Raw genomic sequence first — 27,318 nt, forward strand, 5'->3', positions numbered from 1 at the left:
GGAGCCTTACCCTGTGCCATTTTGGGCTTGCCTTGCACAAGCCAGGCCTGACAGGGCTTGAAAGCCAGACAGCACCTGCAGTTACCTGCAGCTTATACTTGGCAGGGGTATCAGTAAGAATGGTCATTGCTTCACTAAAGGGTTTCTTAAATAGAAGAAAAATAGGTTTCAGAAATCTAAGGTAGGAAAATAATTGACTTTATATAAAAGGGATGTGAAGCTAGCTGCTGAAAAAAAATTAAGTACCAGCATGAGGATCACATGGTCCTTTGTACTGATGTAGTGGAACAAGCCAAGGGAGTTCTCATGCCAGCTCCCCCTGGGACAGAATGGTCACAATCACTTCAGCATAAGAGTATATTGCCTCCAAAGAGCTTTCCATGCTGCCCCTCTGCTCTTCGTCCTTCCCCAGCTCCTTCACAGCTTTGGAAGAGGACAAGGAGCTGAACTGGATGGATTATAATGTTCTTCCATGGCAGAGCTCTTCAGGTTTATTACTGGCCTCCAGGGGTTCAAAAACTGAAGCAGCTGCCTGTGTCAGGAATGGAGGAGCAGGAACTGACCCTGACCTGTTTGCAGTGACATGAGGAGATAATGAAGTGCAAAGAGAAAGCCCCAGATTGTGACAGGGCTGGACTATAGGTGAAGGGTTTCTCTGGGGGTTACAAGCTTTAATTTACAGCTATAGGGGAGTGAGTGAAGTGTTTGGGGGGAGTGGCCCTTCAGACAGACAGAGCCCATCTCCCCTTACATTTTGGCTGTCTTTGCAGCATTTTGAGTTTGTCCATAGCTGTCTTTGCCAGCAGCTTGTAGCAAAGCAAACAAGCAGCAGTCAGTCACACAGGCTGAGCTCCCAGTGATGCTAACCCCACTGGGAGGTGGTGTAACTCTAGATCATACAGATTATCTTGTAATAATCTCAATATTTATCTCAGATAAATTCAATCTTCCATATATTTATCAAACTTGCAAAATAATTAAAACACCTGAGGAAAAACTTCAAAGATGCTCTCAAGCTGTCTTCTATGATGCTATAATAAATATATGAGAGAAGGCAAGGGTAGTCCTTAAAATAATTTTCAAATATCAGAGGCCTGGAAGTGAGAACTTTGCAGCAGTTGCCCACAAGTGCAGCATGTGGCTGAGCATCAAACTTGTGTTTCTCTAGCTCATTGCAAGCTCCTGTGGAACCGAGGGCTACACAAAGAGTTCACTAACTGGGCTTCCAGGTTTATGTGTCTTGATAAAGAGGTGCAGCTGTAAAAGTGAATGAGTCTCTAGGAGGGTGTGGTTTGGGTTTTTACCATGTACTTCAATTATTTCAAGTGTATTAACAGTACCATCTTACATTAATTGGGTAATCCTGAACTATAGCATTTTATAGGCAATAAGAATTAAATACAATTTAGGTACAATTGACTTAAGAGGGCTTATAAATGTGTGTGGATTACAGGAATCCCCATAATTAGTCCCACAGCATTCATTTAATGTTTGAATTTTGAAGCACACAAATTATGAAGGTTAAATGCAAAATTTCTTTCCAGCTGACACAGTGGCATTTCTTTAAAGCTATAATTTGAGTTAATACAGCATTCATTAATAATAATGAAGCTTTTAGTTTTCATCGTTCCTTTATTTATTTTTCTTTACATTTTCCACAGTAACATAATTGCTGTCAAGTTTCAGGTGTGTTCTACAGAAGTAATAAATTTATTATAAAAATAGACCAAAAGAGTCACCTCTGAAGGAAACTATCAGCTGTGATGATGTGATCCATTTGATCATGTTCTTCAAAGACCCTTTTTATGCATTTTACCATATTAAGAAGAAACATTACACTTAAATAGCATGCCCAGTTGCTGATTCTTAACTCTTTTTAGCCTGCTTGTGAAAGTGGAAATTTTCAATAGCTATACCTCTCAAAACACATTCATTGTACCTCACCCAATCTGAGTTCTAGAAAATGGAAATGTAATTTTAGAAGCACTCACTCTCTGCAGGAGCAATCGGGTGTTCTCTTTGGGTTGTGTTTCACAGATAGTTAAAAACGTCTTTTATTGCAACTGACATCTTCACTTATTTGCCTTGTAAAATAAGCAGCGGAAATATTTCACTTTTTCAGGGGAGCAAGCAGTTGCTGAACAACTACCCTGTGTACATCACTAGTAAACAGTGGGATGAGGCTGTAAATTCTTCCAAGAAAGACGGACGGCGGCTCCTTCGCTATCTCATCAGATTTGTTTTCACAACCGATGAGCTTAAGTACTCATGCGGCCTTGGGAAAAGGAAAAGGTCAGTGCAGTCAGGAGAGACAGGTCCTGAAAGACGTCCTCTGGATCCAGTTAAAGTAACATGTCTCAGAGGTACTGCATCCTTTCGCTCAGTGTCCACCATATGTGATCTCATTTCACCACATTGCCTCTGGCTCAGTAGAAGCATTTGGCTGACAGTTGCAGAGCTAGAAGGGGTTTCACAGGCAGGTGACAAGCACCCAGAAACCCTCCACTTTCTTTTCATACATACATACAAGTATGTATGTATGTATAATTTATGTGTTTTGGGTGTTTTTGAGGCCTCTTTTTTCAGAGGGGACCCCAAATGCAAGGGCACATGACACTAATGCACTTTAAAAAGCAGTGAAGCAAAACCAGACATTGCTGATTACACTCTTTTATAATGAACTCAGGTCATTTGTTAACACCATACACAGCAAACAAACCAAAAGAATAATTATTCTAATGTCTAGTAAGGATATGATGCACAAGAACACAGTGCCTCATTGGGATTAGAAGCTGAGTTTCAGAGTAGGTTTGAAAACATGTTCTAGGGTCAAGAACATCTCCAGGCTAAATACAAAGTGTACATAAGCATGTTGTTAAGAATTTAACTTATTTTTTGGCATACTGATGCAACATTGCCTGAAAATGTTAGGGAACAACTTTCCCCCATGTTTAGCCTGTAAAGGAGGTGGAGTTTTGCAAGCATTTCACAATGTCAGAGAGTGAGGATATTGCACAGAAAAGGTACAGATTGAAAAGGATTGATTTCCTAAAATTGTTTGAAAAGGCTGGTAGCAAGCTTTATAATAAAACATACAAAACAGGACTTTTGAAAGCCAAAGTAAAATTATGTTTTTAGTTTCAACATCTACATTGTATAAGTGCATATGCTTATTATTTCTTTAATTAACTCATAGTTAACTTTATAGTATTTTTCAAGCACATACATGAAATTTTGGTTGAACTAACCTCAAGAATGTTTTACTAATCAATGCAATGTAAAAAGCTGTGTTGTGGTCAGTCAGTGATAAAAATATCTTCACTCATTCAGCTGGAGTCCAAAGTGGCTATGCACATCTGCACAAAATGGGAAGAGGCCCATATACCTGAAGAATCCTGCAAGGCTAAGTAGGTTAGGGTACATTGATGTAACCAGGTAATGAGCTCAGATTTTACATACAGACAAATCAGAAAAACAAGCTCTTTTTGTACTACAAAAGAATCTCTTAAGCTGCTGTATGAGACTGTACCAAAGCTCTGTCTGAGCTCAATGGAAGGGCAAGTCCATCACACACCATGCTGCAGAGGTCTAGAGAGAGATTCAGGGGCCAGAAGTTCTCCTGGAAAATGAAGGCTGGATACAAGCACTTTAGCATTTACTAAGTTACTTTAAGTATCACCTAATAATTTATGCACAAGCACAGTGTTGATACCCTTTTCTTCCCCTTTCTCTCACCTGCCTCCCAAGACTAATAGGAGATTCACCTGTACATGGAATTTTGCTTGTGGACACTCTTTTCTGAGGTCCTGGACACACAGAATGTGGGGAGCACTCCCTGGGAGAAGGAGAAAGGGTATTTTCTTTAACTTTCAGAAGCTTGAAGAGGAAGTCAAAACATGCAGTGTGTAATGACCAGCTAAGAAAGCAGAGGAGACAGCTCTCCCTTTGGGCTTTCATGTGTAGGTGGGAACTTGACAACTTTCTCCAGTGCTGAGAGTTGGCCACTAGCTCCTACTCATTTACAAGCCAAGGTAACAAGTGTCTGACTGATTCTCAACCCAGCTAATTATGCCTTTCCACCATAGCAGGGAGTGCAAATTGGTTCTTTGTCTGCACTCAGTTTAAATATATATATATAAACATTTTTAATATACTCCTACAACTGACTGGTGTATGGAACCAATTTTAAACCATCCTGGCTTGCTTAAATTATAGCATTACTTCTTTACATGGTAACCATTTCTCTGAGAAAAAGAGAAGTGTGTGGAGGCACATGTGAACATAACTAGGTAGGAATTACTGTTGCCTGTGTGGATTTCCAGGGAAATGAATTTAAAACAGAGATTGCTATCTCTTTTGCAGACACACTGCTGGAGGAGCTATGCAAAAATCACATCCTAATTGTCCAGCAGATGAGATACCTTGCAGGCACAGAAACTCATGTAAAAGCACAGTATTCCCTGTCTGGAGATGTGGTGACAGTAATGAAGTTACCTTACAACACTTATTGTGCTGTTGGCTTGTCAACAGTAGAAAATAGAATTTAAAAATATTCTGGGACACACAATTCTGCATGAGGGAATAACTAATGTTACAGAATAAATAAGCAGCTCAGTTTCTATATCAGGTACAGTGTATCCAGTATCTCTAATAAGATGCCCTCACATTTAAAATCATGTTTGGATCTTTCAAATTCCAAATACACCTATTTGTGCTATGTCTAGCAGTTACAGCTCCAGAATTGGCAGGGCACCTTCTGCAAGTCTAGCATATAGGATGTCAAAGAATCTGAAAAATAAATTATAAAAAATGTAATCATCACATACAAATAGCTGTATGTGGCAGCACCAGCTATACAAATAGCTAAAATACATGCAGTACAATTCATTTTCTCCTGCATTGAAAAGTATTGCAAGGCTCCCCAAATCAGCCCTCTGATCTCATTTAGCTGTTCCTAAGGCCAAGTCAGTCTCTGAAAAAATAGGTGTAAAATACAGGGAGATGAAAATAGCAGAACTTGAAATGAAAGATATCCCAAAGAGACAAGAGCACCAAAATGAAATAATGGCAGTGACATTTTCCAGCAGGCTGGGGGCCCCTGCAGGGTGCAGGTGCTGAAGGTGCCAGCAGAGGGAGGTCAGAAAGAGCCAACAGCAATCACCTTGAGGTGTAGATAGCAACAGGCTAATTCTAATGGAATATGTCCTGGCTCCATGTGTCCTTAGCTTCCACACGTGTTGCACATGCTGGATCACAGCCTTCACTTCAGATTAGTTCTTTGCACACAAGGAGAGATTTTATATCCAGGTCCCACGGGTCACGTAGGTAGCTCAGTAAAACAACATACACTGCATGTGGAGAGACACTTGTGCAGAAACAAACGAGGTCCAAGTGCATTATCATGGCATCCCCCATAAGGCTTCACTGCTGCTAAAGTGGAGCAGCAATACCTCCTCTCTTATTCCCCATGAGCTTTCGACCCCTGGGCAGTAGCAGGCGCCGCAGCAAGCCGCGTCTCACGCCGCGTGTTTCCCTGCAGAGTTCATTAGGATGCACTGCACGTCCAACCCGGACTGGTGGATGCCGTCGGAGGAGCAGATCAACAAGGTGTTCAGCGACGCGGTGGGACACGCGCGCCAGGGCCGCGCCGTGGGCACCTTCCTGCACAACGGGCACTCGTGCTGCGAGGGCGGCGAGCAGGGCGCGCAGGACGAGCTCTTCGGCAGAGGGGCGCAGGACGCGCCCGGGGACTGACGGCAGCGTCCGGAGAGGCTGCCCGCCCGGCATACCCAGCCCTGCTGTCACCTAGCGCTCCAAAGCATGCTTGAACGCATCCTGCGTACATTTCGGCTTCTCCCTCCCACCGTATCCCAGTTAACAGGAAGAATTCCATTTTGAGACCTGCTTTATGGGACTTCTCAGTGCCTATTATTTCCAAACCCTTCATAGCACGCTCAAAGGGAACGCGCAGTTCATTTCATCCAGTTGTAGAGGAAAGGTCATTTAAAAACTATAAAAATGTCAAAAGAAACTGCAGCTACTATCTCTTCAGCCTATTGATAACAATCCCAGGCCTGGACTTGGAACAGCTGGGTGCTATCTGCTTTCACTGACTAGAAGATTTAAGTACAAGTCTGCACATTTACAACAAAAAAAAATGTGATTTCCCATTTGCTACAGAAAAGAACATAATTATAAATGCTACCTTAAAATACCACACAAGATAGAAAATCTAGGGACTTTCTTAGCCAAATCTGTCAGGAAATTAAGCTTCCCAAGTAAAACAGCAGTACTCATCAACAGCAGAATCCTTCAAAGACCCAGAACAATAGCAGGCACTTCTAACAGATAAAAATTGCATTCTATATCAGATAGACAGTATATTTATCTAGATTTCTAGAGGATTAGAGTTGATCATGACAGTTTTCATTAAAACAAGATTGCTAAAAACAAATTGCCATTTCAGAAGACAGATTTTCCTTTGTCTGTTCCTAGTCTGCAGCCACATTACGTAGCTTTAGAGGCTTTAAATTGCCTTTTCTTGTTTTCACTTTAATTTGTGTTTTATATCCATTCCTTGAAAGAGGTGAGGCAACGTGCTGGTTTTGCTCAGTCTTGCATTCAGGGAGGGGTTGGGCAAGAAGAACCTGGTTTATTGTTCTGTAGTAAGTAGACATGGGATCCACACTGAGAGCTGTAAGAAAGGAGCTGTTGGAGCAGAATTCACAATGGTGCACAACATTGGAAGCAGATACTAGCTTTAAAAACAAATGTCAATCCACATAAAAGAGTTCAATTTTAAATGTTTAGGAGTCCATTGTCCCTTTAAATTGATCCACGCCAGAAATGTGCATGCCAAAGAAACGATGCCCTTTCCTTTCCACATCAGGGTGTTTCCATTTCCTTACCTTTGTGTGCTCACTCAGGCCAGTGTTGGCACCCTCCACAGCCTGAACCAGCACTCCCTGAGGCAACATTTCCCCACTGGCAGGTAGAGGGAAGTGTTATTTGGGAAGAAAGCTCACTCCATTTTGCCCATCCTTAGTGCTACCTCATCAGCGTTGGCTCTCCTGAACGCGCCTCTCATCCTCCCCAGCTTTCCTCACGCCTTGTGCAAGCCACAAGTGTAGCTACTAATGGCTCCTTTTACCTTCCTCCTCCCCTTCCCCACCTGCTGCCCATGCACCAGGCAAGGCAGGAGGCACTGGACCCTTCCCCAGAGACCAGGAGGGGCTCTCTGGGGTGCAGAGTCTGCAGCTCCCCCACACAGGAGCTCCTTCCTGCCCTCTGCCTCCCCTTGGCCAGTGGGTTCCCTGTGACTGCTCTCTCCTGGCCCCTGGGTATCAGAGACATGGGCTCACCCTGCACTGCCACAGAGAGGACTTTGCTCTGGCCCCATATGCTTTAGGCCCTCAAATGTCCAATACCTCTCACTTTAACTCACTTTTATTTTGGTGATTTTTTTTTTTTTTTTTTTTTTTGAAAGGGGGTTGAAAGGTACTCACTGACCCCAAAATACTTAATTTATTTTCTATAAGTCAATTAGCAGTTTAGTCACACAGGACCTCACTAGAACAATGGGTTTAGAACAGCATTCCTTCATCACAGACAGGAGGTGACTTTCTTGGAGTGGTCACACCCCATGGTGGCCCTGGAGAAGAAATTCAGTGTATAGAAATGTCACAGTACAGATATCCTATAGTAGCTTTTCGGTGTTGAGCTTACACTTTTTTAAAAAGAGCTATAATAGAAGATGTTACATTACTCAGATGGTGTAAGTCTTGCTGGTCTATGTTTAATGTGGTGACACATGCCAGAACTATTTGGTAAAACATGTCAGAACGTGTGAGTCAACATTATACTGTAAATTTGTCCACAGCGATATGTATCATGCTGTATTTTTGTAAACATTGTGATGGTTTCCTCTCAGATGCTTTATTGTATGATGTTTAAGATATAAACACTTTTTAACAGTCACAGAACAGAATTACTGAACTGGACAGACCTTTCACTTAATAACTGAAAGATTTGCTGAAATAACTAGTATACCTAGCTTTATTTTTAGTGTAAAAAGCATAGCCAGCATCCTGGAGCCACTCACAATCCTCTGTCTCATTGTGCAAAATAACCAAAAGTATAATTTCATCCTGAAAGCCACTTTGGTAGTAGAAATGGCTTTCCAGGTTTGGACCTTTCTTTATGAACAAAATTTTGTCCTCAATTGCTTCTGTGCACTGGCCAGTGACATGAATCATGGTCACAGACAGGCATTAACAGACACCAGCTCATATTTTTGTTCATGTTTGGTTTAAAAATAACAGAGTATAAAAACTTTTGTCAGCTGTGTTTTTAATTGCCATCATGGCCACTTGACCCACACATTTCATTTTTAAAATCCCAAACCTTGCACAACTTTTTCCAGTTAATTTGTTCATTAGGTGTTATAAATTCAGACACATTGAAGCATCTAAATATCTGCAATATGTTAGATATGGGACCTGAAATAATAGATAGCACATAAGCCCTTGCAGAGGGAGATATCCATATTTAGGCAGTGTGATTTGTAAGCCAGCACATCCCTTCCCAGCAACAGAAGGAAGCTGCTATCTATCATGTCACTCCAGAAAGTCCCAGGAGGATAGAGATTCTTGTCTTATCCTTCCATAGGCTTTAATCTTACTGTCATTTATGTATCTGCCTTCTCTCAAACCTTGTGTAGCAGCACCGCACGCCCATCTGTGCCAACATGCCTTCGCTATATTTTCTATGACAAATATTTGTGGAGAAACTGTGATTAAAAGAAAACATTAATCCTGATATTTTTATTGTTATGGTGTAGTTAATTCTATGAATACTTTCTTATGATGATTGTACTGTGTAGAGTAAGTACAGGTTAGGGATAGACCTTTATCAGATATTGTACAAAAGAAAAGTGCATAGTGTAATATAGACTAGTAAGGTTTTTGTGACAATTTCTATAGGATGTGTGAATTGTTTTCTATGTGGCAACACACATTTCTTTTAAAGAATATAAAATCTTAGAGAATTTTTTAAACAGTCAATATTTTTTAATTATAAAGACATTTGTTACCTACAGGTTACTATTTCAGGTGTTAATTCTAATTTGAATATTGGTTTTATTACTACATACCTCCAGTTCCATTTGTTCTGTTGCATAAAAATGCACAATAAAAGTTAGTCTCTGGTTAACCTGTCTCTTTCTTTCTCTAGAGGCAATCTTGTGTCAGTGTGACAGCCATGATACCTGGGTCTCACTATAAACATATATTAAAAGTTTTAGATTTATATAAAGGGCTAGAGCATTTTCTTTTGCATTAAATGCTTGTTTGGTATGAAGCATCAGAAAGCACAGTGAAAGATTATGAAGAATTCAAGTATGAATATAATATAAATCATTTTCACCTCAATGTACAACCACAGAGATTTATGTGCTGGTTAAACAGAAAGACTATTCAAAGAAGTACCCATCTGCAATCTTAAAACCTGGATTTTCAAGCAGTGACGTTTAAATCCCATTTTAATTCAGAGCCCAGTGATGGCTGAATGCATCCTGGTCTCTTAAACGCTTTAGGAAATCCTGGCTGCAGATAATTTGTAGAGGAATTACAGTGACAAACATTCTCCACAGCAAACCACTGCTGCTGGGCTGGGACGCCAGGGCCTGCCCACAGGCTGGTGTCAGCCACTTGAAATGGTTATCAGATAGTGCCATTATAAAACAATGCTCTGAGGTTGGGCTGCCAAATTAACTGGGGTTGGGCAAGTATTTCCAGCCTACTGCTTTTTTTTTTTGGTGAAGATCACAATTAGTGAGAACAGTTTATTAACCCCCCACCAAAATAATTTCAGGTAACTCTGAGAAATGGAGGTAGAAATCCTGTATTAATCCATCAGCAAAAAATTATAATTAGCTTCTCTTTGAAAAACTTTGACTTCCCAGACTTTTGGGCAATGGCTGGAAATGTGTGAGGGTAGATCAGGCAGCAGGGAACAGGGATAGGCTGTGTGTAAACCAAAGAGGGTGAAGGAGCAGTACAGGCAGGAACTCAGAAGAGTGCCTAAGTAGGGAACCAGAGGCAGCAGTTGGGTTTATGGAGCTCAAACAGCAGGTCCATGGAAGGGGATAAGCATTAGAGGTAGTGCCTGGGGCTGGGCAGGCAGAGAAGGGGTATAGAAGTGATGCCTAGGATGGGAAGAAACAGGCCTGGGAAGTAACTGCAGTGGAACAAGCAGCACAGATGGGGAGTATAATTCAATAATGTCACATTTTATCACTCCTTTATCACTCTAAATACCTGTTAAACATACTGGTAAGGCAATGGCTAAACTGTGCTCCTGCTGTGCAGCAGTGCTGGTGCCCTCAGAAACATGGCCCCTGCTGGCACTTACATCTCTCCTGAGGCACAAAGTGTCCCTGAAGAGAACTTTAAGGTCCAAATCAGACATTGAACCTCATGCATATGAAGGTATTTAGTTTTTAACTCATTTGCTTTGAACAAGCTCATGTGCAAGCTCGTATTTTTAAAGTGTTTGTAATCTTACTTTAATGAGATTACTCATGTTGCAAAATTTGTCCTCAAGAGTCCAGCTAGGCAAGTTTTCTTGGTCTCCTTCCCGCTACTGAGGTCCTGGACTGCCACTAGCTCAGGCAACATGGACAACAATACAATGTGTACTGACTTGCAAAGTGAGTTTCTGTTAGGAAACAGGCACATTATCACAGAAAGAACTCCATATCTCAGAAAGAACTCATCTTTCCCAACCTGACTCTTACTTATGCTCATCAGTAACTACAAACAGTACCCCAGTGCTTCAGCACAAGGTAAGTGTGAATTCAGCTGCAGGCAACCATCACATAAATCTTGGTTATTGACAGAGCAAACCCACACCACTGATGTGACCTGGCCACTCCTTAATGCCTCTTTAAAACAGAGGCTCTGTCTTGGTTATTTCCTAGTAAGTTCATACATAAACAGCTCTCCAGGGCTAAACCTTCCCTGCTGCACCAGGGAGCCCCTTGAATACTTGGCAGATCTCAGTATATGACCTTGCCCTATGAATGTAAAAACCCTCCTCCACAGACCCTTAAGCATCTGAAGTATAAAAGCAGCTTCTACTACAAATGTATCACATTAAGGGAAAAAAAAGCCACACCAGCAGATTAATTAGCTAAGTCAAGAGAAAAAAATCTGACATGAGCTTATACAACAATGTTGGGAAAAAGCTAAAAAACCCTTTTGTCCTTAAAAATGCTTTAAACTTTCCCACTCATCTGACAGATATAATTGCCTCAACTTAGATTGTCTTTGTAGGAAAATGGAAAGAAACAGGTTTGCTAATGACTCAAAGTAGTTTCCCATTAGAAAAGTTAATATTAAATTTAGTTGCCATTTAGGAACAGGGTCAATAGTACAGCAGAAAAAGTCTAATTAAACCTTTCAAAAATGCCTGGTAGCAATGTGATTGAAAAGCTGAAATTCTTCTTCCAAAATTATGTGAGAACCTCAAAAAGCCAAAACCTGAACTACTTATTGAACTGCTGGAAAGAGGGAATTTTTTATGTGCTAAAGGATAATCCAAAGAAGCAGAGCAGCAAGTTCCAACACAGTCTCTTGACAAACAGACTGTCAAGGAAACACCTGGGGTATTTTTCCCATCCACAGCATCAGGAAAACTGTTCCAGGCTGAGACATTTCCATGAAAAAAGTTGACCTTACAAATGACCACATTCATAAACCCACCAAAGGCTTATCTCCTCAATCTCCTCAATGATCCACGAGTGTCCCAATTACCTACTCAGCAGATGGAGCACCTGGAACACAGATTTTGGAATTAGTCTTCTCCACCTAAAATCCTTGCTTTGAACCACCTGCAAACTGAGGTTTTACAATGAAGAACACAGCTTTACTGAAAAGTCTTTCTTGCATCAAGGTTTCCAAGTTGTCCAAATTCATATGGATCTTCATCCACAGTATTTAATTTTTATTTGTGCTGAGATGCTGAGAAAGTTGTCTTTCATGAGGTACAAATCTGCAGCCAAAGACACCTATGTACAATTAGAACATGCAGACACAGAGCTTCACATATGAATGCATTTTTATGCACATCAGATTCAAGATGGATTTTCTTTATGACTATCTTAGAGAAAAATAAACCCCTCACATTTAAACCCTAAACTTAAATGCTTTGTGTATCCAGAGTAGCCTGATTTAATGATAAACTGCTGTTCAATCAGTATTTGGGGTAGCTGACTAATTTCAAGATTTTTCTTAAGAGGCTTGGACAGCTTTGCTGGGACTGTGAAACTCTGCTACTATGCAAGCCTAACAGATAAATCCAACCTCTTCAAGGAATTCTTCATACCATTGACTATACACAGACATGCAACCCATCTGTAATACTATCTTTCTTCACGTCATCCTTACATCTGGATCAGGACAGGTAGTCCAAACTGCAGAGTGCCAGTGGGACCTCTGAGCCAGGCAGAAGGAGCTTTCTCAGTACAGTGGAAGGAACTGTCCTGTTTGAGGGCAGGGGGTGAATAGCATGAAAGGCAGAGGTGGCAGTGAGGTTCAGGGAACAAATACAGAGCTTGGGCAGCCTGAGCAGGTTGCTCCCTCCCCAAGCATATGCTATTGAACAGTGTGTACCAGCATTACAAAGGCAGATTGAGTAACTAGTACAGATAGATGGACAGAACCTTTGTTTTGCATCCATTAAATAGTTATGCAATTTGAATTCAGAAACGTAGCAAATCATCAGCTGCCTAAAGCCACTGTTATTGCTTACTTTTCCAATACAAATAAAATTGCCTAAATTAACAGAACACAACCCTTACTGGCTATGTAACATTTTACTGAGTAATTACAACTTCCAGACATGATACAGAATGTACTGAATTCAAGTATAATTACAAAACAAAGAACATATGCAGGTAAGTATTCCAGTGTCTACACCTCACAAACCAAAATTACATCCCTATACTAATATGGAGTAACCAAGACACAGAATGAAAAAGCCAATACACCAAAATGCAAGGTGCAGGGTGGGGAGGGGGCAGGTGAATCTCATTAAAAGGCTGCATGGAAAAATGGATTTTGACTTTGAGATTGCCCTTTGAAAGTTCTACCACGAGTGAAAAATCATCACTGCTGACTTTCAAATTTAATACCACCTTGGCAATAGCCACAATGCTTTCCAAACGCTTTAGGCATTTTTCAAACACTTCTCACACAGTTCTTCAGTATATTTAATTTGAAGAGAAACTTACAAAATCCCTTTTATATTACATCATTTACACATCATTGCTTTTGTTTTTCTTCTGACTTCAGATTTGAAGCAGCTGATCACAGTCTCTAAAGTTTTAAACAAGGTCTAAATTCAGATTACAAAAAACAAACTTATGCTAGATTATGGACCCGTCTTCTACTATTTTAACAAGCACCTCCTCCCCAAAACAGAACTATGAATACTGGCTATACAAAAACTTGATTGGGCTTGCTGCTAGTGTAGCACTTATAAAAAGTAATCATGACCTGTTCTTTTAATTGGAGACTTTGATTTACACAGGAAAAAATGTCCACAAGTGCCCTATGTAATACTGAATATTTTCTGTCTCTCTATTATAATAGGCTATAGTGTCTGTGATATTTAAAAAACATACATCCTTTTCACATTACATTTTGAATGTTTTATCTCCCTTTCAGAATGTGATTTAATTAGAAATCTTGCTTATCCACAGACATCTCAGCAAATTGAAAAATAAAGACTGATGTATTCATCAATGACTACAGTCCACTGCAAGAATTCTGGAGACCTTGGAACAGAGCACTTCTTTTTCCAGAGCACATTCAATATGGTGCTTCAGTCATCTCCAGTCTAAAAGAATCAATTAATTTTCTCTTTAATTCACTCTAGCTCCCACTTCCACAAATAACATTACTCACCCTCCACTTACCAACACATAACCTCACCAACAAAACTGAGATTTCAACATCACCCTTAGCAGTTTTCAATGGACAAATAGGTTTGTACCTGCAAGGCTGAACACCATATCAGGACATAGTTAGACAGAGACTCTGATTTTCAGTACAGGAAAAAAAAAAATTTTTGCTGGGGGAATTACACAACTATCAAAATATTGCTAAAAGAAAGAAATCATCATCCTATCTAGTTTTGTGCATTTTAATAAAATATTATTTCATACTGTTCTTTACTTCTCCTATCATTATTTCTTATTTCTGGACAACTTTTTAGATTATTTTAATCCTTTCCTATTTCCAAACTATTTCAATGTCTTGGGTGTTTTCCTTCCTCGTATTCCTTTCTTTTTATCACATACTTTTAGTTTAATTTCTTCTGTTTCAGCAAAGCCTGACTCCAGTTTCTATAGACCATACATCCACTTAGAGCTTCCATTTTATTTTCCTCACATACATTTCAAAAATTGAACTACTGTGCTTTAGAGCCTGGATTCCTATTTCTTTTTTTTTTTATAATATAATCTACTTTTGATCTTAATAATTTGTGTCTCACTAACAAGAAAGGAAAAATTACTTAAGCTACACAAACCCTGTATTAAAAAATAATCTTTTTTGGTACATCTCAACTTCTCATTTACATTATGCAGGTAAACTGCAAGAAAGATGTTGGTGGTATTCTCTATTCAGAGCCAACAATAAGAATAGAAGCAGCACAATACTTAAACTAGAAGGAAAAAAGCACACTGTCTTTTTTTTATGTTCACTTCTGTAAGCCTTTAGGTATGTGCAAAAGGGAAGGTTTTGTACAGGAGTCAATACTCTTCAATTGTTCTACCATGCCAAAATGCCTCAAGAATACACAACCATTAAAAAAACACTTTGTTTTTAAATCTTAAACAATATGGTGCTCTGGTTTCCTCTATAAGGAAGACATCTAAGTCAAGTTTAGAAAAAAGATTACTTCATTGACAATTTTCAAAAATTGCCACACTTTGAATAAAACTCTTTGCATGAAGACTGTATTTGATGATCACTATTAGAGGTACTTCTATAATATGTATTTTTTTTCTTTGTTACAGAAAAAAGAAAAAAACCAGTTAAAACTATTACACATAAAGAGGACACGACTCCAATCAATGTATAATCTAGACAAAACATACCTAAAAACATTCCTATACTCTCCTTTATCAAAGAGGAGAGAGTAGAAATCCATCAAAAGTTTAGTCTCCAGATACAGCTGAAAGGGCTGCACCTGACAATCAGAAAACTTGGTTTTGGCTAACATGGTTTGTAGCTTTCAAAACAGTAATCACTATTCTCAACTATTAATGAACAAGAAGTACAGTACAAAATTTCACAGACCAAGAGTAGAATTTAGCCCTGTTTTTAGAAATGTATGATGTTCATAACAGCTTCTTCCTCTAAAACTAAGAGTCACTTTAAAAATGCAATAAAATCTGTGTGGGAATTCAAGGAAGGAAAAAACCAGAGTCTAAAAAAGCCTTCAGTTCAAGGATGACTCACAAGGAATAAAGGATGCAAACTGTCCTTAAAAATGTGCTCCCCCCCACTACTTCTGGACCAGAACCCAAACAACTAAACAGTCCCTGTAATACAGTAATCCACTGAGGCATTGACTACCACCACTGTATCCTTAATAAATGCTTTAAAAGTGGAGGGGGAAAGGAACACCACATCAAATGCTGAGTTCCACTGTATAATGGAAACAATTTAGACTTGAAGTTCATTGCTGGGGGAAAGAATCACTTCAAAATTTCATCTTTTACAGGAAAAAATATTCTACAGGAATTTGTGCTTAACATACATTAAGATCATTCAGTATATTGAAACACTAAGACAAGTTTTTCAAACATTGCAAGTTTTACAGAATTATGAGTCACTGCACAGCATGTAAGAAATCTTCCACAAATCAGAGAGGGCAGCCATACTTTGAATACAATTTGAAAAAAATAGAACTTGCAAGGACAGTCTACAGAAATAAATTATTTTAAAACACCACACCTTAATTGAAGAAGTCCTAGAATATAACTTTATTGTTAGGCAAATCCTCACTTCTTTTCCTTAAAATCAGTAAAAAAAAAAAAAAAATCCATTTTGCAATTGCATTTGTGATAAAGAAAAATTCACTCCTCCACACATGTACAGTTCTTTAATCTGAGGATTCTATCATGTAAAAGTAAATGTATTGGTTAATTATTTTCCCAAAAACAATAAAACAAAAGTAAACTAAGTAGTGGACCCACAATACCTCAAGGTTTTGACTATAAAGACAGTTAAAGAAAAAAAAGCAGTAAAAATGTCATATCTGTTAAAATCAATTTGCAAATTATAACATACAAATTAAAATGTAACAGCTTGGAATTACTGTTCCTTTCCAACCTGGCAGGCTGAAAGAATCAGTAATTCCATCCAACTCCATGACATGTAAACTTTCAAGGTACTGCCAAATCCAGTCTGCCTGCCTTTTTGTAGTACATCACCATCCAATTCACTTTTAAAAACAGGACTGGGTCCCGGCTGGTCTACAGTAATGTACCCAAAAACATTCAAATGCTGGCATCTTGAATTTACCATATCGTGATGCTATAATCAGTAAAGTAACTGGCAAACAAGGAACTCAATTCTATCTTGGAACATAAAACAAAAGGTGTGGATGGGTATTTTTCTGACTCAAATAAGGAAAACTAAGATCAGAATTCAGATGAATTACATCTCCAGTGAATAAAAGGCCATTTTTATAGGCTTTTGGAGTAGATGTCCTGTAAGAATATAAGCTTAAGCATACCTCCTCTTGAAAATGATATAGGAATACTGCAATTGAGATAATTTACATTGAGTAAATTTACCTTTACTAATCTTGCAGGGAAAGTTTAGCCCTGCAAAGTGCATGCTAACACTACTCATTCATCAATAACTCCAGCATGCAAACCACTTGGATCACATTGGCTGTCTTCACTAAACTCTGCAGGAAGAACCTTTTCCCCAGTTTTACTTCTCTTCAGGTTTTTGATTTCTGAAATAACTGGTTTATTAATGTGTTTATTCAAATTCAAAATCTATATAAATATTTTAGGGAGAAGAAAACATGTTATGTGTTACCACATTCCAGTAGTCTTCATGAATAAGACTAATACCAGGAGAGTGCATACTGAGATGAGATGAATTTTACATGGAAGGGCAAGGAGAAAGGTAAATTATTTATAATTTGCTAAAACATACCTTATTTATCTGATAATATCAGAGACTTCCAAATTACCTCTAAACTACATTTTAAATCATCAGGCTTAAATATACTAACTATTTTTACAACAGGAGAAAACCAGATAAAGTAAGTCTTTTTTAGAATAAACCATATAATAAGGTAATATGCTATAAAGAAGCCACCAGTGAATAGGGATTATGGAAAGGGTACCAAGGAAATCCTTTCACCCACAATTACTGTATGTGAAACCCCATCTGTAACTTAACTCTGGAATGTTTTTCTACCTAAAATGACCAGCATGCAAATTGCTTTGCAGTTGTCAAACAGGCATGTTATTTTAAATTCTCATTGCTCACTGGTGACACCTAATATGAAAAAGGAAAAACCTCTAAAATGCTTTTAGTCAAATCTGGACATATTGGTCTCCACAATTACTTGCTGCAATGCTTTTAATATAATCTTAAATTGATTTTTGAAGACTCATGTTTCATATCAACATTTCTTCTTTCAGCAATTCAGCCATTACTCAGCAACTGAGTTACTAGGATGGTCTTATTACCACCTGTCATCCTCGAGCAAATCTTATTTTACATTAAAGTGCATAAAGAATTTTCCTCAGTGCTATTTAAATATGGTTATTTAACTTATTTCAACTTGCACATTCAGTACTCATGGCCTTATTAATAAAGGCTGGGTCTCAAAGGATCTGGTATAACTTGAGTGCCTACTGCAGAAAGCCTTGAGACAATTGTACACAGTTGTAGAATTTCACATTTCAAAGCTGTAAACTAATCTAACTTAATCTCTGGATTGTTGAGGATCACTGATAGAATTACTCTACTTTCCCAAACAAGCAAGGTCAAGTTATAAAAAAATTCAGAGTAAGTGGTTTTGAATTCAGGTAATATCTAAAGGCAAATAAATTAAAAATACAATATATTCATTTGTTTAATTATAAATAGATCATTTTTTACTATTATATATTCCAACTACATCTCTCACATCTTCTAGACCATAACTGGCAATAGAGTCTATTAAAATATAAAAAGCCAAAAATGCCAGGTAACTTTTAATAAGCACTACCATAAATATCTCCCAGATTACATCTGAAGATACTTACAAATAAGAAAACAAATGCCAAAGTAGGGGAAAAAACAAACAAAATTTAAAGAGAGGAAGTGCACCGAAAGTTGTATGCAGTAATTTTTCACAGTAATTTAATGTACTCTGGCTAAACCCATACAGCTGGCTCCTCTAAGGTGAAAAGCCTTGTTTTCCTGAAGTGCAGTTGTAATTGTAATGGTGGCAAAAAGCAGGTTTCCAGGTCATGGTACTTGAGATAAGGCCAGCGCCCATTTGAAACAATTTACCTCATAGAAAAGAAAAACTGTGAAATAATCACACAGTTGAAATATTACAATTTAAGGTTGGCAGGTTCCACTGGAACAAACTCTTCCTATCTAATCTTAATATCTCCCAAGAACCTTTAATGATATCTTGAAAGAAACTAAAGAAGTGCAAACAGACTGCAAAGGGACACAAATGGAAAAACTACATGTGTTGTATCGTTTCAGGCAGCTGTATTTGCCTAACTAAACCTCAAGTTTTAAGTTCTGAATCAAAGGAAATACACTTGGACAGACTCTCCTGTGGAATTTAACCCAGGTAGTTTTTTGAAGCTGATTTTGCCATGGAAATTTTTGTCTGCAAGTCTAGCGCTCTTCCAGAAAGAGAAGCAGTGCTAACAGTCCAGGAAGCCTACAGCAAAGGAAGCGAGGTACGGTGCTGAGCCACTGCCATCTCAGAAGCTTTTCAGCCCTTCAGTCACTTCTTTCCACAAGGGTAGCAACCTGAAGATTTCTCCTGTTAAAGTCTACAATATCTCCAAATCCACATGACGAACATCAGGATTTCGTTGCTGAAACAAAATTTAAAAACAACGTATTGAAAATACTCAAATATATTTTGCACATGGGTACAAGTAATGCGTTTCTGGTATGATGTTGTCAACTGGATAGCAAATCCCCTTTTTGGTAACATAGTGAGTATTTTAAAATAAAGAAGAGTTTCAATAAACATTGTCCATATTATAAGGCATTTTTGGAAGACTAAGTCATCTTTTTATTTGAAAAATACTTTTTCAACATCATGGATAAATTAGTTCTTATGCTTTATAATGTATGGAGGAACTCATGATTTTAACAAGGCTGAAGAGTTTTATACAAAACTGTTCAGATACATATATATATATATATATATATATATATATATATATATTTATTTCACTTTCTTATTAACAGATACTTTCTTGAATAATGGGTAAGAGTGCCAAAATAATTTGTTCTATGGCATTGAAGCTATTTATAAAGATTCATAACACTGTTTCTCTGAAGAAATATGTGTTTTCTGATATTACAGAACTATGTTATCACCATCACATGAATTATACAATCCACAGGAAAGTTATGACTCCAAAGACATCCAGCATGTGAACCTGACTAGTAAAGCACATTCAATACCAACACAATCACTATATATATGCCTATTCTAAAACGCAGTATCCATGTCTATAAAAATTTAGGCATGATCCTGCTCCTCAAAAACCATGCATGAAAAACTGATTCAGATAGTGCAATTAAAATAAAAAATAACATTTTGATTCTTAAATAGGACAATCCTAGGCATGGAAACCTAAACTAGAATATTTATGAAATATAACAAGCAAGGACAGACATGCTCTTAAGTAGTGTCTCATGGCCAGAAGAGACAGCCATGGCTGCATTTATCTGGGGGTCAGTATACTTGGAGTTCTGAATTCATGCCAGGAAGGTAAGACTGACAGCCCAAATATACTTAAAAAATTTAAAATGGGACAACCCTTTCTTGTATCACCCAGAGGATATTCAAACTGCAGAATGAAAAAAAATTATAAGACAGGTGAGTAGCTTTTGTAAAGTAAAATAAACACAGTGAGTGAAAGATGTTGAGTAACAGCCCCATCACACAGAAATATCTGATGCAATTCTAAGAACCAGTTAAAAAAAAAGAAAATTTACTTTTTTACAGCCAAAAGAGAATTCAACAGCCTGACATTCTGAGAATAGAGAAAAAAAGACACTTTCACGTCTCTTGAATGAAAATTTGTTCTATGTTAGTATAAAATGGAACAAAAGGTGTAACAAATGGATCAGTGGCAAAGTAAGGACTTGGTGGTGGTCAGAAGTTAGAGAATAATACTATAAAAATCTGCATTTGTAATATCAATCCCTTTCCATCTCTCATACTTACAAATGAAATCCCAGAAATTAGATACAGTGATATTGTTTAAAATACATCACAGAATAAGCACTCACTAATAAGCAGTTAAATTTACCTTCAGGTCCTTCTCAAGTCTGTCTACTTCAGCTCCCAGCATGTCAATGATATTCTCACCATGCTTAAGCATAAAGGCTTCTAATTCTTCAAGGGTTTTCACTTGCTGAATTTCCTAGGAAGAAATTAAATTTAAGAGATTGAGATGAGGAAAAGAAAATAAAGGAATAACACTCCAGAGGGTCTTGACATATTTCAAGAGGGAGGGAAAAAAACCTAAACAAAACACTTCAGCTTGTGCCATTTACTCTCAAAACATCATCTGTTCTTGTCTCTCAAAGACACAGAAGAGTTGCATCTATTTGATGAAAACAGCTGGCTCTGTCATTACACCTGCATTTGATACAAAACCTTCTTCTATCTTAAATTGATTTCCTCCTTAACTTTCCAAATAAGTTTAGAGAATTTCATTCATTTTCTAGAAGCTTCTGAGGCATTCCTCACAGCAAGGCAGAACAGGGTACCCCTGTGTATTCTTTCTCCATTTTCTACATGCTTGCTATTCCATTACACTGCCTATCCTGGGCATCACATAACCAAACTCATCTGAAAGTCCTTAAGGATTACAACAAATGCTGCTGTAAATGACTCCTCCATAATATCAGAAACTTGAAGACAGGAACTCAGACTAAGAGACAACAGTGTATGAAACTGAAGGAATGAGATTAAGGAAGACATGGTGTTAAACTCCACCCTCCAAAAACCCACAGACATCAGCAGCACCAAAGCAGATACTACACTACTGCCATAGAATCATACAATGGTTTGAGTCAGAAAGGGCCTTAAAGGTCATCAAGTTGTTCCCCCACTGCCATGAGCACTTTCTGCTGCACCAAGTTACTCGGGGCCCCATCCAACCTGGCCTTAAACACCTCAAGGGATGGGGCAACTACAGCTTCTCTAGGCAATCTGTTCCACTGTCTCACCACAGTAAAGAATTGTTTTCTCATATCTGTCTATCACCTTTCAGTTTAAAGCCTTGAGCTTTCCTTAGAGGTCTTTCACCAAGCTGGAAGCCCTTTGTCCTGCAGCTTATCTCATCTGCAGAATATTTAGGATAAATAAGTTATTGCAAACAGACAAATTACGAAACAGCTAATTCTTTTTATGCATACAGGTACACGACAGCAACTTCTTTCCCCTTCTCACTACTCTAAAATTGAAGAGGAATAATACAATTGAGCAAGCTTAAAACATATCTCAACCACAATAACCCATGACCACAATCACAGCAAGTCTAACAAGAAAAAAACCAAGGTAATCTAAATGACAGCATTTCAACAAATATTTCACAACTGTAGAAAGAATCACATTGACAGCAGTACTGGTTGAATGAGCTGCTTATTTGAAAAAGTATAGGTCAAAAGGCAAGTACACTGTCTGCCTCTGACTTCAGATGGCTGAAGCCTACTGAAAGGAGCTGTATCTTATAAAATGATGTTTTATAGCTGACATGAGGTTACTACACAAAACAACAATGACCTGTGTAAGAAATAGTTGCCAACCTAGGATCAAAGAGAAGATCTCTTCCAACAATACTTGAACTATTGGATGAACTAGTGAATCTTGTATGCAACTGCCAAAGGGAATAGCAGGTAAAGAATAAAAGCTAACAATACTTTTAAAAGAAGACTAGTGTACTAAAAACTGCAACAGCAAAGCAACTGGCAATATAAAACCAGGCAAACTTGCAGTGTCTCAGTGGTACAAAGCTGGTAGCAGTCTTCCTCTCAAAAATGTATGAAATTGAAATCCAGTAGGTGAACAGATCAGATAGTGCACTATATTTATACATACATAATTCTTATTTTGACATTAACATGTTTTTTAAAATTGGGATACTGACTAATAATTTGTTAAATTGCAATGTAAAATTTAAAAGTAAACATAACTCCTAAGTCATGTTTAATGGACGGACAAAATGCAGACATCTGTGTTTCATTTTGAAAGGGTAAAAAATAAAGAAATTTTGTACACAAACAAATGTACACAAGCAAGGTCCTAGAGAAAATAAAAACTCTGTCTTGTCAAAACATTTTGCTCACTTAAAACTCTTTAATTTAGATAAATAATTATTTTCTTCATATTTCATCGTTCTGCCATATAGAATACAGCAGAGAATATTTCTGCATTTCTGTATTGAAAAGAGGGCTTAAAAAAGCCACTTTGAACTATCCTGAAACCAGAGACATTTACTAAAGGATGGCAAATTTTTAAACATCATCAGAATGCTAAGCCATGTGAAGCAAGCAATCCATATTCACACTGAGTCTGAAAGGTTCAACCTGTAAACCCCAACACTGCATCACGAACACCCAGAGAAAATGGCTCTGCCAAAACAGATGCCTATTTGCAGGTGACAGCTTCTAGTTTTAACTGCAGCTCTTGTAAGTCAATAAATGTATTGGATTAAATTATGTTCTCAACACTTTTTTTTTTTTTTTTTTACAAATATCTATTTTCTAACCAAACAATCACAGAATCATAAAATATTCCAAGTTGGAAGGGACACATAAGGGTTATTGACTCCAACACTTATATGAATGGCCCAAGCAGGGAGCAAACCCATAACCTTGGCATTATTAACACCTGGCTCTGACCACTGAGCCAATCACATTCCTCCTTCTCAAGCCAAAAATAGGTCTTTTTCAGCAGCACGTAATACAGTTCTCTAAGTACATTTAAAACACTAACACAAAGTAAGACTGAAATCCTTCAAATAAAGAAATGAAATGTATCTCTTCTATTTGCAAGTCTTGGGTTCAAAGGTACTTGAAACTGGAAAGTATCACATATTGGGGGTTACAAAAGCAATTTTTACACTTACTTGTAACAGCTGCTCAATGTCTTGTTTTTCCAGGTAAGACCGAGTAACAACACGTCCATCAAAGTCTACTTCTGCCTTGAATCTCACTTTGCTCATTCCCATGTCTGTGGCTTTAACATCATGAATTGCTCTGAAACACATACATTTTTAAAGAAAATGTGAAACAACATAGAACAAACCATGAGCTAGTTTGACTTCTCATGTTAACAATACTGTCACCAGAAAACGATCCTGTAATTTTAAAAGGTCAGTCTTTGACAAAATATCCTCATTTTGCCCACCCACACTTCCATTAAATACTGATTTATGTTTAACTGTTATATCACTTCCACAGATTTCTGCAACACCAACACATCTATAAATCACTGCAATAAAATACAGATAACTAGGAGCACCACAGATTTAGAACTAGACTAACAGTATATTTAAAAAATAATCCACAATTAAAAATGTGAGAACTTCTATTCTGTGTTAAAAATTTAAGTCCAACTTATTTTCCTCTGCAGAGAAACTTTTGTGCATATATATGGCACAAGGAAACCTATAGAAGTATACATTCCTAAAGTTGGTAAAGGCATGATCTTTTGGCAAATTTTCAAAAGTATATTTGCCATAAGAAAAAATTATGGATATTGTGTTTGGAACTCATTTCTGATCCTTCAGAACTACAGCTTATCAAGATACATCTGTTTGTAAATGCTGAAAATGCATATTTATTTAAAGGTTCCTAATAAATACTAGAACATGAAAGCTCTGATGTTTATATTTTGGTCCTTTGAAAAATTCTGGGTTTCTGAAGCAGACTTTTGTTCCAGCTTATTGGATAAATTCTAATATATGAAATATAGGTAGCAAACAACAAGCTCTTAATTTTTCTGGGATAAGAAGCAAACTCAGGACCAAGACATACTGTGAAGAACTGTGCACATTTTTAAAATTCTTGCTTCTGACATTTTCAAAGTAAAACAAGTATAAAATATTCCAAGACTTTTAGTTTTATTAACAGAAAAATGCATTCTTGACTATTTGGTAAATTCTAACACAAAACTTAGATTCAGCAATGCAGCTCACTTGATGGAAAGTATGAAATTTTACCTTTGTTTATTTTGCTAAACTGTGCAATTTCACAGAATTCTGTAAATTTAGCATGCCCTTTGTCTTAAGCAAATTTACTCTTCCCAACTATAAATGTTTCTTTGCATCTGATTGTTTATAAATCATAAGTAACTTCACAGGCAGTGCAGGAAGAAAGCAGAAGGCGTGTATACTGGAAGGAGCCTGTTAGAATGAACAACCAAAGAAGAGCAGGAGACAGAAACTTTAAGATGAAAAATCACAGGCAATTTTTACAGAATATTTTTTGTTAATACTCAGGGTGGAGGAGAGGTAAGTATATTAAAAAAGAAATAGAACACAAACTAAATATAGAAATACCAAAAAATACATCTTAGTAAATATTTAAGCAGGTTAAAAGAACTATCAGCTTAGTGGTAGCAATAGACCTTCTAGCTCCATTCCAATTCACTCAACTATTCTGTGGAAAGTTATCAAATCAAAACAGTATTAATTGGAGTAAGCCAGATGGCATCAAACTACCTCATCCCAAAGAGAATATTTAAGATAACAGATGTGGTTAATGAAGAGAATTTGGAGCCATGTGATTCCAAAATGTTGAAGACATATCAAGTACCTATCAGAACTAAGCAAGAAGATAACAAGTATATTTGATATTTGAGATTCTCATTAAGCAGTAGCCTGATAAAATTCAGTGAAATTATGCATATTCTATAAATGTGAAGGAAAAGAGTCTGCACATAATCTGACCAGGAAAGATAAGACAGTGAGTCAGGAGGAGAAAAATCACTAATCATTCAAAAATACAAATGTGTATGCTAAAGCTTAAGCTACAGAGCTTGCTATGGAAGATTTTGGATGGTTAGTAGACACCATCAATTCTAACTAGGGAAAAGAGCAAGTTTCAAATTAATGAAAAATTTGTCAAAGAACATCAAGTTACTGATTTTGAGCAACTGGTTGTAATATTTTTGTTTTTTGTTCAAATTAGAATGACAGATTTTCCAGCACAACAGAAACACAACTACACAACAGCTGTTTCAATGAAGTAAAATTAAGGATGAAACTGTCACTAAGAATAGCTTGTGCCTACGAATCTGTGATTAAATTCCATGAGGAATCAGAACAGAGTCTGTACCACATCACATATTTTATTTCATGGTTATGAAAGGCTAATCTCCCACAGTTCAGTTAAGCTGAACACAAGAATGATTTATGCACCAAAGGTGTCAATAAGGGTTAAGAACTGAATGTTTGTATAGCAAAAATAAATAATTTTCCAGCTGAGAACAACTCTGAAAGTCTATTCAGGACCATGAGTAAAAGATGAGCTACAACTAGAAATTATTGAGAAAAATTAAAAGAAAGGGGAAATAAAGAGCCATGAGCCTAAAAGAGAAATAAGGTCCAAGAAGCTGAAAGGAGAAGCAGAAGAAAAAGTCACAGAATGTGATACAAACCAACTTTTTTTAAGAATATCAGAGCCAAAGGACAACATGGAAACAAGCTTGCTACTAGACAGAAATAGAAAATTGTTACTAATGAAACAGAATAGAAAAAAACATGCAGTAATTGTCTTCTTGAGCTAAAAAAGCAAGATTATTGCAAGTACAACAAAGCATTTCCCTACTAATAGCAGAGAAACATACTGGATATTTAAATGGAAAAAAATGCTTCTAATCCAACAGGTTCCATAACTTATATTCAAGAGTTAAAAGAACTGAGCATAACTGTGAAGGCAAATTAATTTTTCATCTTGCCATACTGATGAGAATTAAAATAAAAACGAACCAGATTAACAACACTGTGTCAAAATTCAAGAACAGCAGACAGATCCCTCCATTTAAGTGAGGACAACTTCACCTGACAATTGAAGGAAAAACAGAAAGGTGCGGAGAAGAATTATATATTAAGATTTTAGGGGATGTAGGTCTTGTCAAAGAATCCTGCTATTAAAAAATATTAAAGTATCAAGATTCAGTTGAAAAAATATCACAACCACCACAGAGACTTATTTTAGTAGAACAGCAGTTAGTACTGTCTGATAATCAAATACTTCATAATCAGCAGTGGATCACGATGTTCAAGCAAGCTACTGCTGGAATAGTAACTTAAGTGAAGAAGAACATAAACTAAGTCTGCTCAATTGAGAAGTCAGAGTCACCTACAAAATGGAATACAGTATCAAATGGTACTTGGCCTAGAAGAAATTTTATTATTTCAGCCTGAGACAAGCAAAAGCCACCTGTGCACTTCAGAAAAAAAAACTACAGAAGTCATGTGAGCTCACCTACTCTAACACAGCACTGTTGACACATCCTTCATCATTCAGACTAATCCAGAGCCACCACAAATAATTTACTGATATGTGAAAATTCTAACAGAATTCTATTCCAAATAGGATTCTTGTTTAGTTTCTGGAATGAAGGGCATGTCATCCAGACCTCCTGCTTGGAACTGTGATGATGTCAGCACTTAATTTCTTTCAAGTACTCTGGTATTAACTAATGAGCTTGGGGTTTTTTCCTCCACAGTTCAAAAATCAATACAAATAAAAAAAAGCCTATAACATCTCAGCTGATTTACACAGAAATATATTCCTAAATAAAGATTAAAGAGAAAATAAAAAAAAGTTCTCCTCTAAATCAAGGTTAACAGGGTAAAGTTAAAATAGCTCATTGAAAAGCATCTAAGAAAGATTTTTAGAAGTACAATGAGTTATAGGTTTTACTATAAATTGCAGACTTGCTAAGGAGAAATTAGAAATGAGTTAATTTAATAAACACGTAACATGAAGAATCCATTACATCATAATGCTA

At 37.3% G+C, this 27,318-nt stretch overlaps 2 protein-coding genes across 3 annotated transcripts in view; one reads left to right on the forward strand and one right to left on the reverse strand.

Annotated features, from left to right (window-relative positions):
* Positions 1–9,146, forward strand: part of BEND4 (BEN domain containing 4) — a 30,837-nt gene extending 21,691 nt beyond the window's left edge. The window contains exons 4-5 of the mRNA XM_056489671.1: positions 2,123–2,363; positions 5,540–9,146. Of these exons, the coding sequence (XP_056345646.1) occupies positions 2,123–2,363; positions 5,540–5,754 (456 nt within the window). The 3' untranslated portion in view covers positions 5,755–9,146. The remainder of the gene's footprint in view (positions 1–2,122; positions 2,364–5,539) is intronic.
* A 4,106-nt stretch (positions 9,147–13,252) lies between these two features.
* Positions 13,253–27,318, reverse strand: part of SLC30A9 (solute carrier family 30 member 9) — a 32,291-nt gene continuing 18,225 nt past the window's right edge. For both annotated transcript variants that reach the window (XM_056489572.1, XM_056489571.1), the window contains exons 16-18: positions 23,426–23,555; positions 20,600–20,713; positions 13,253–19,144 (exon numbers count right to left, since the gene is read on the reverse strand). In XM_056489572.1, coding sequence (XP_056345547.1) covers positions 19,100–19,144; positions 20,600–20,713; positions 23,426–23,555 — 289 coding nt within the window. In that variant the 3' untranslated portion in view covers positions 13,253–19,099. The remainder of the gene's footprint in view (positions 19,145–20,599; positions 20,714–23,425; positions 23,556–27,318) is intronic.

This window comes from Oenanthe melanoleuca, chromosome 4 (genome assembly GCF_029582105.1).
Source record: "Oenanthe melanoleuca isolate GR-GAL-2019-014 chromosome 4, OMel1.0, whole genome shotgun sequence".
Classification (NCBI taxonomy): domain Eukaryota; kingdom Metazoa; phylum Chordata; class Aves; order Passeriformes; family Muscicapidae; genus Oenanthe; species Oenanthe melanoleuca.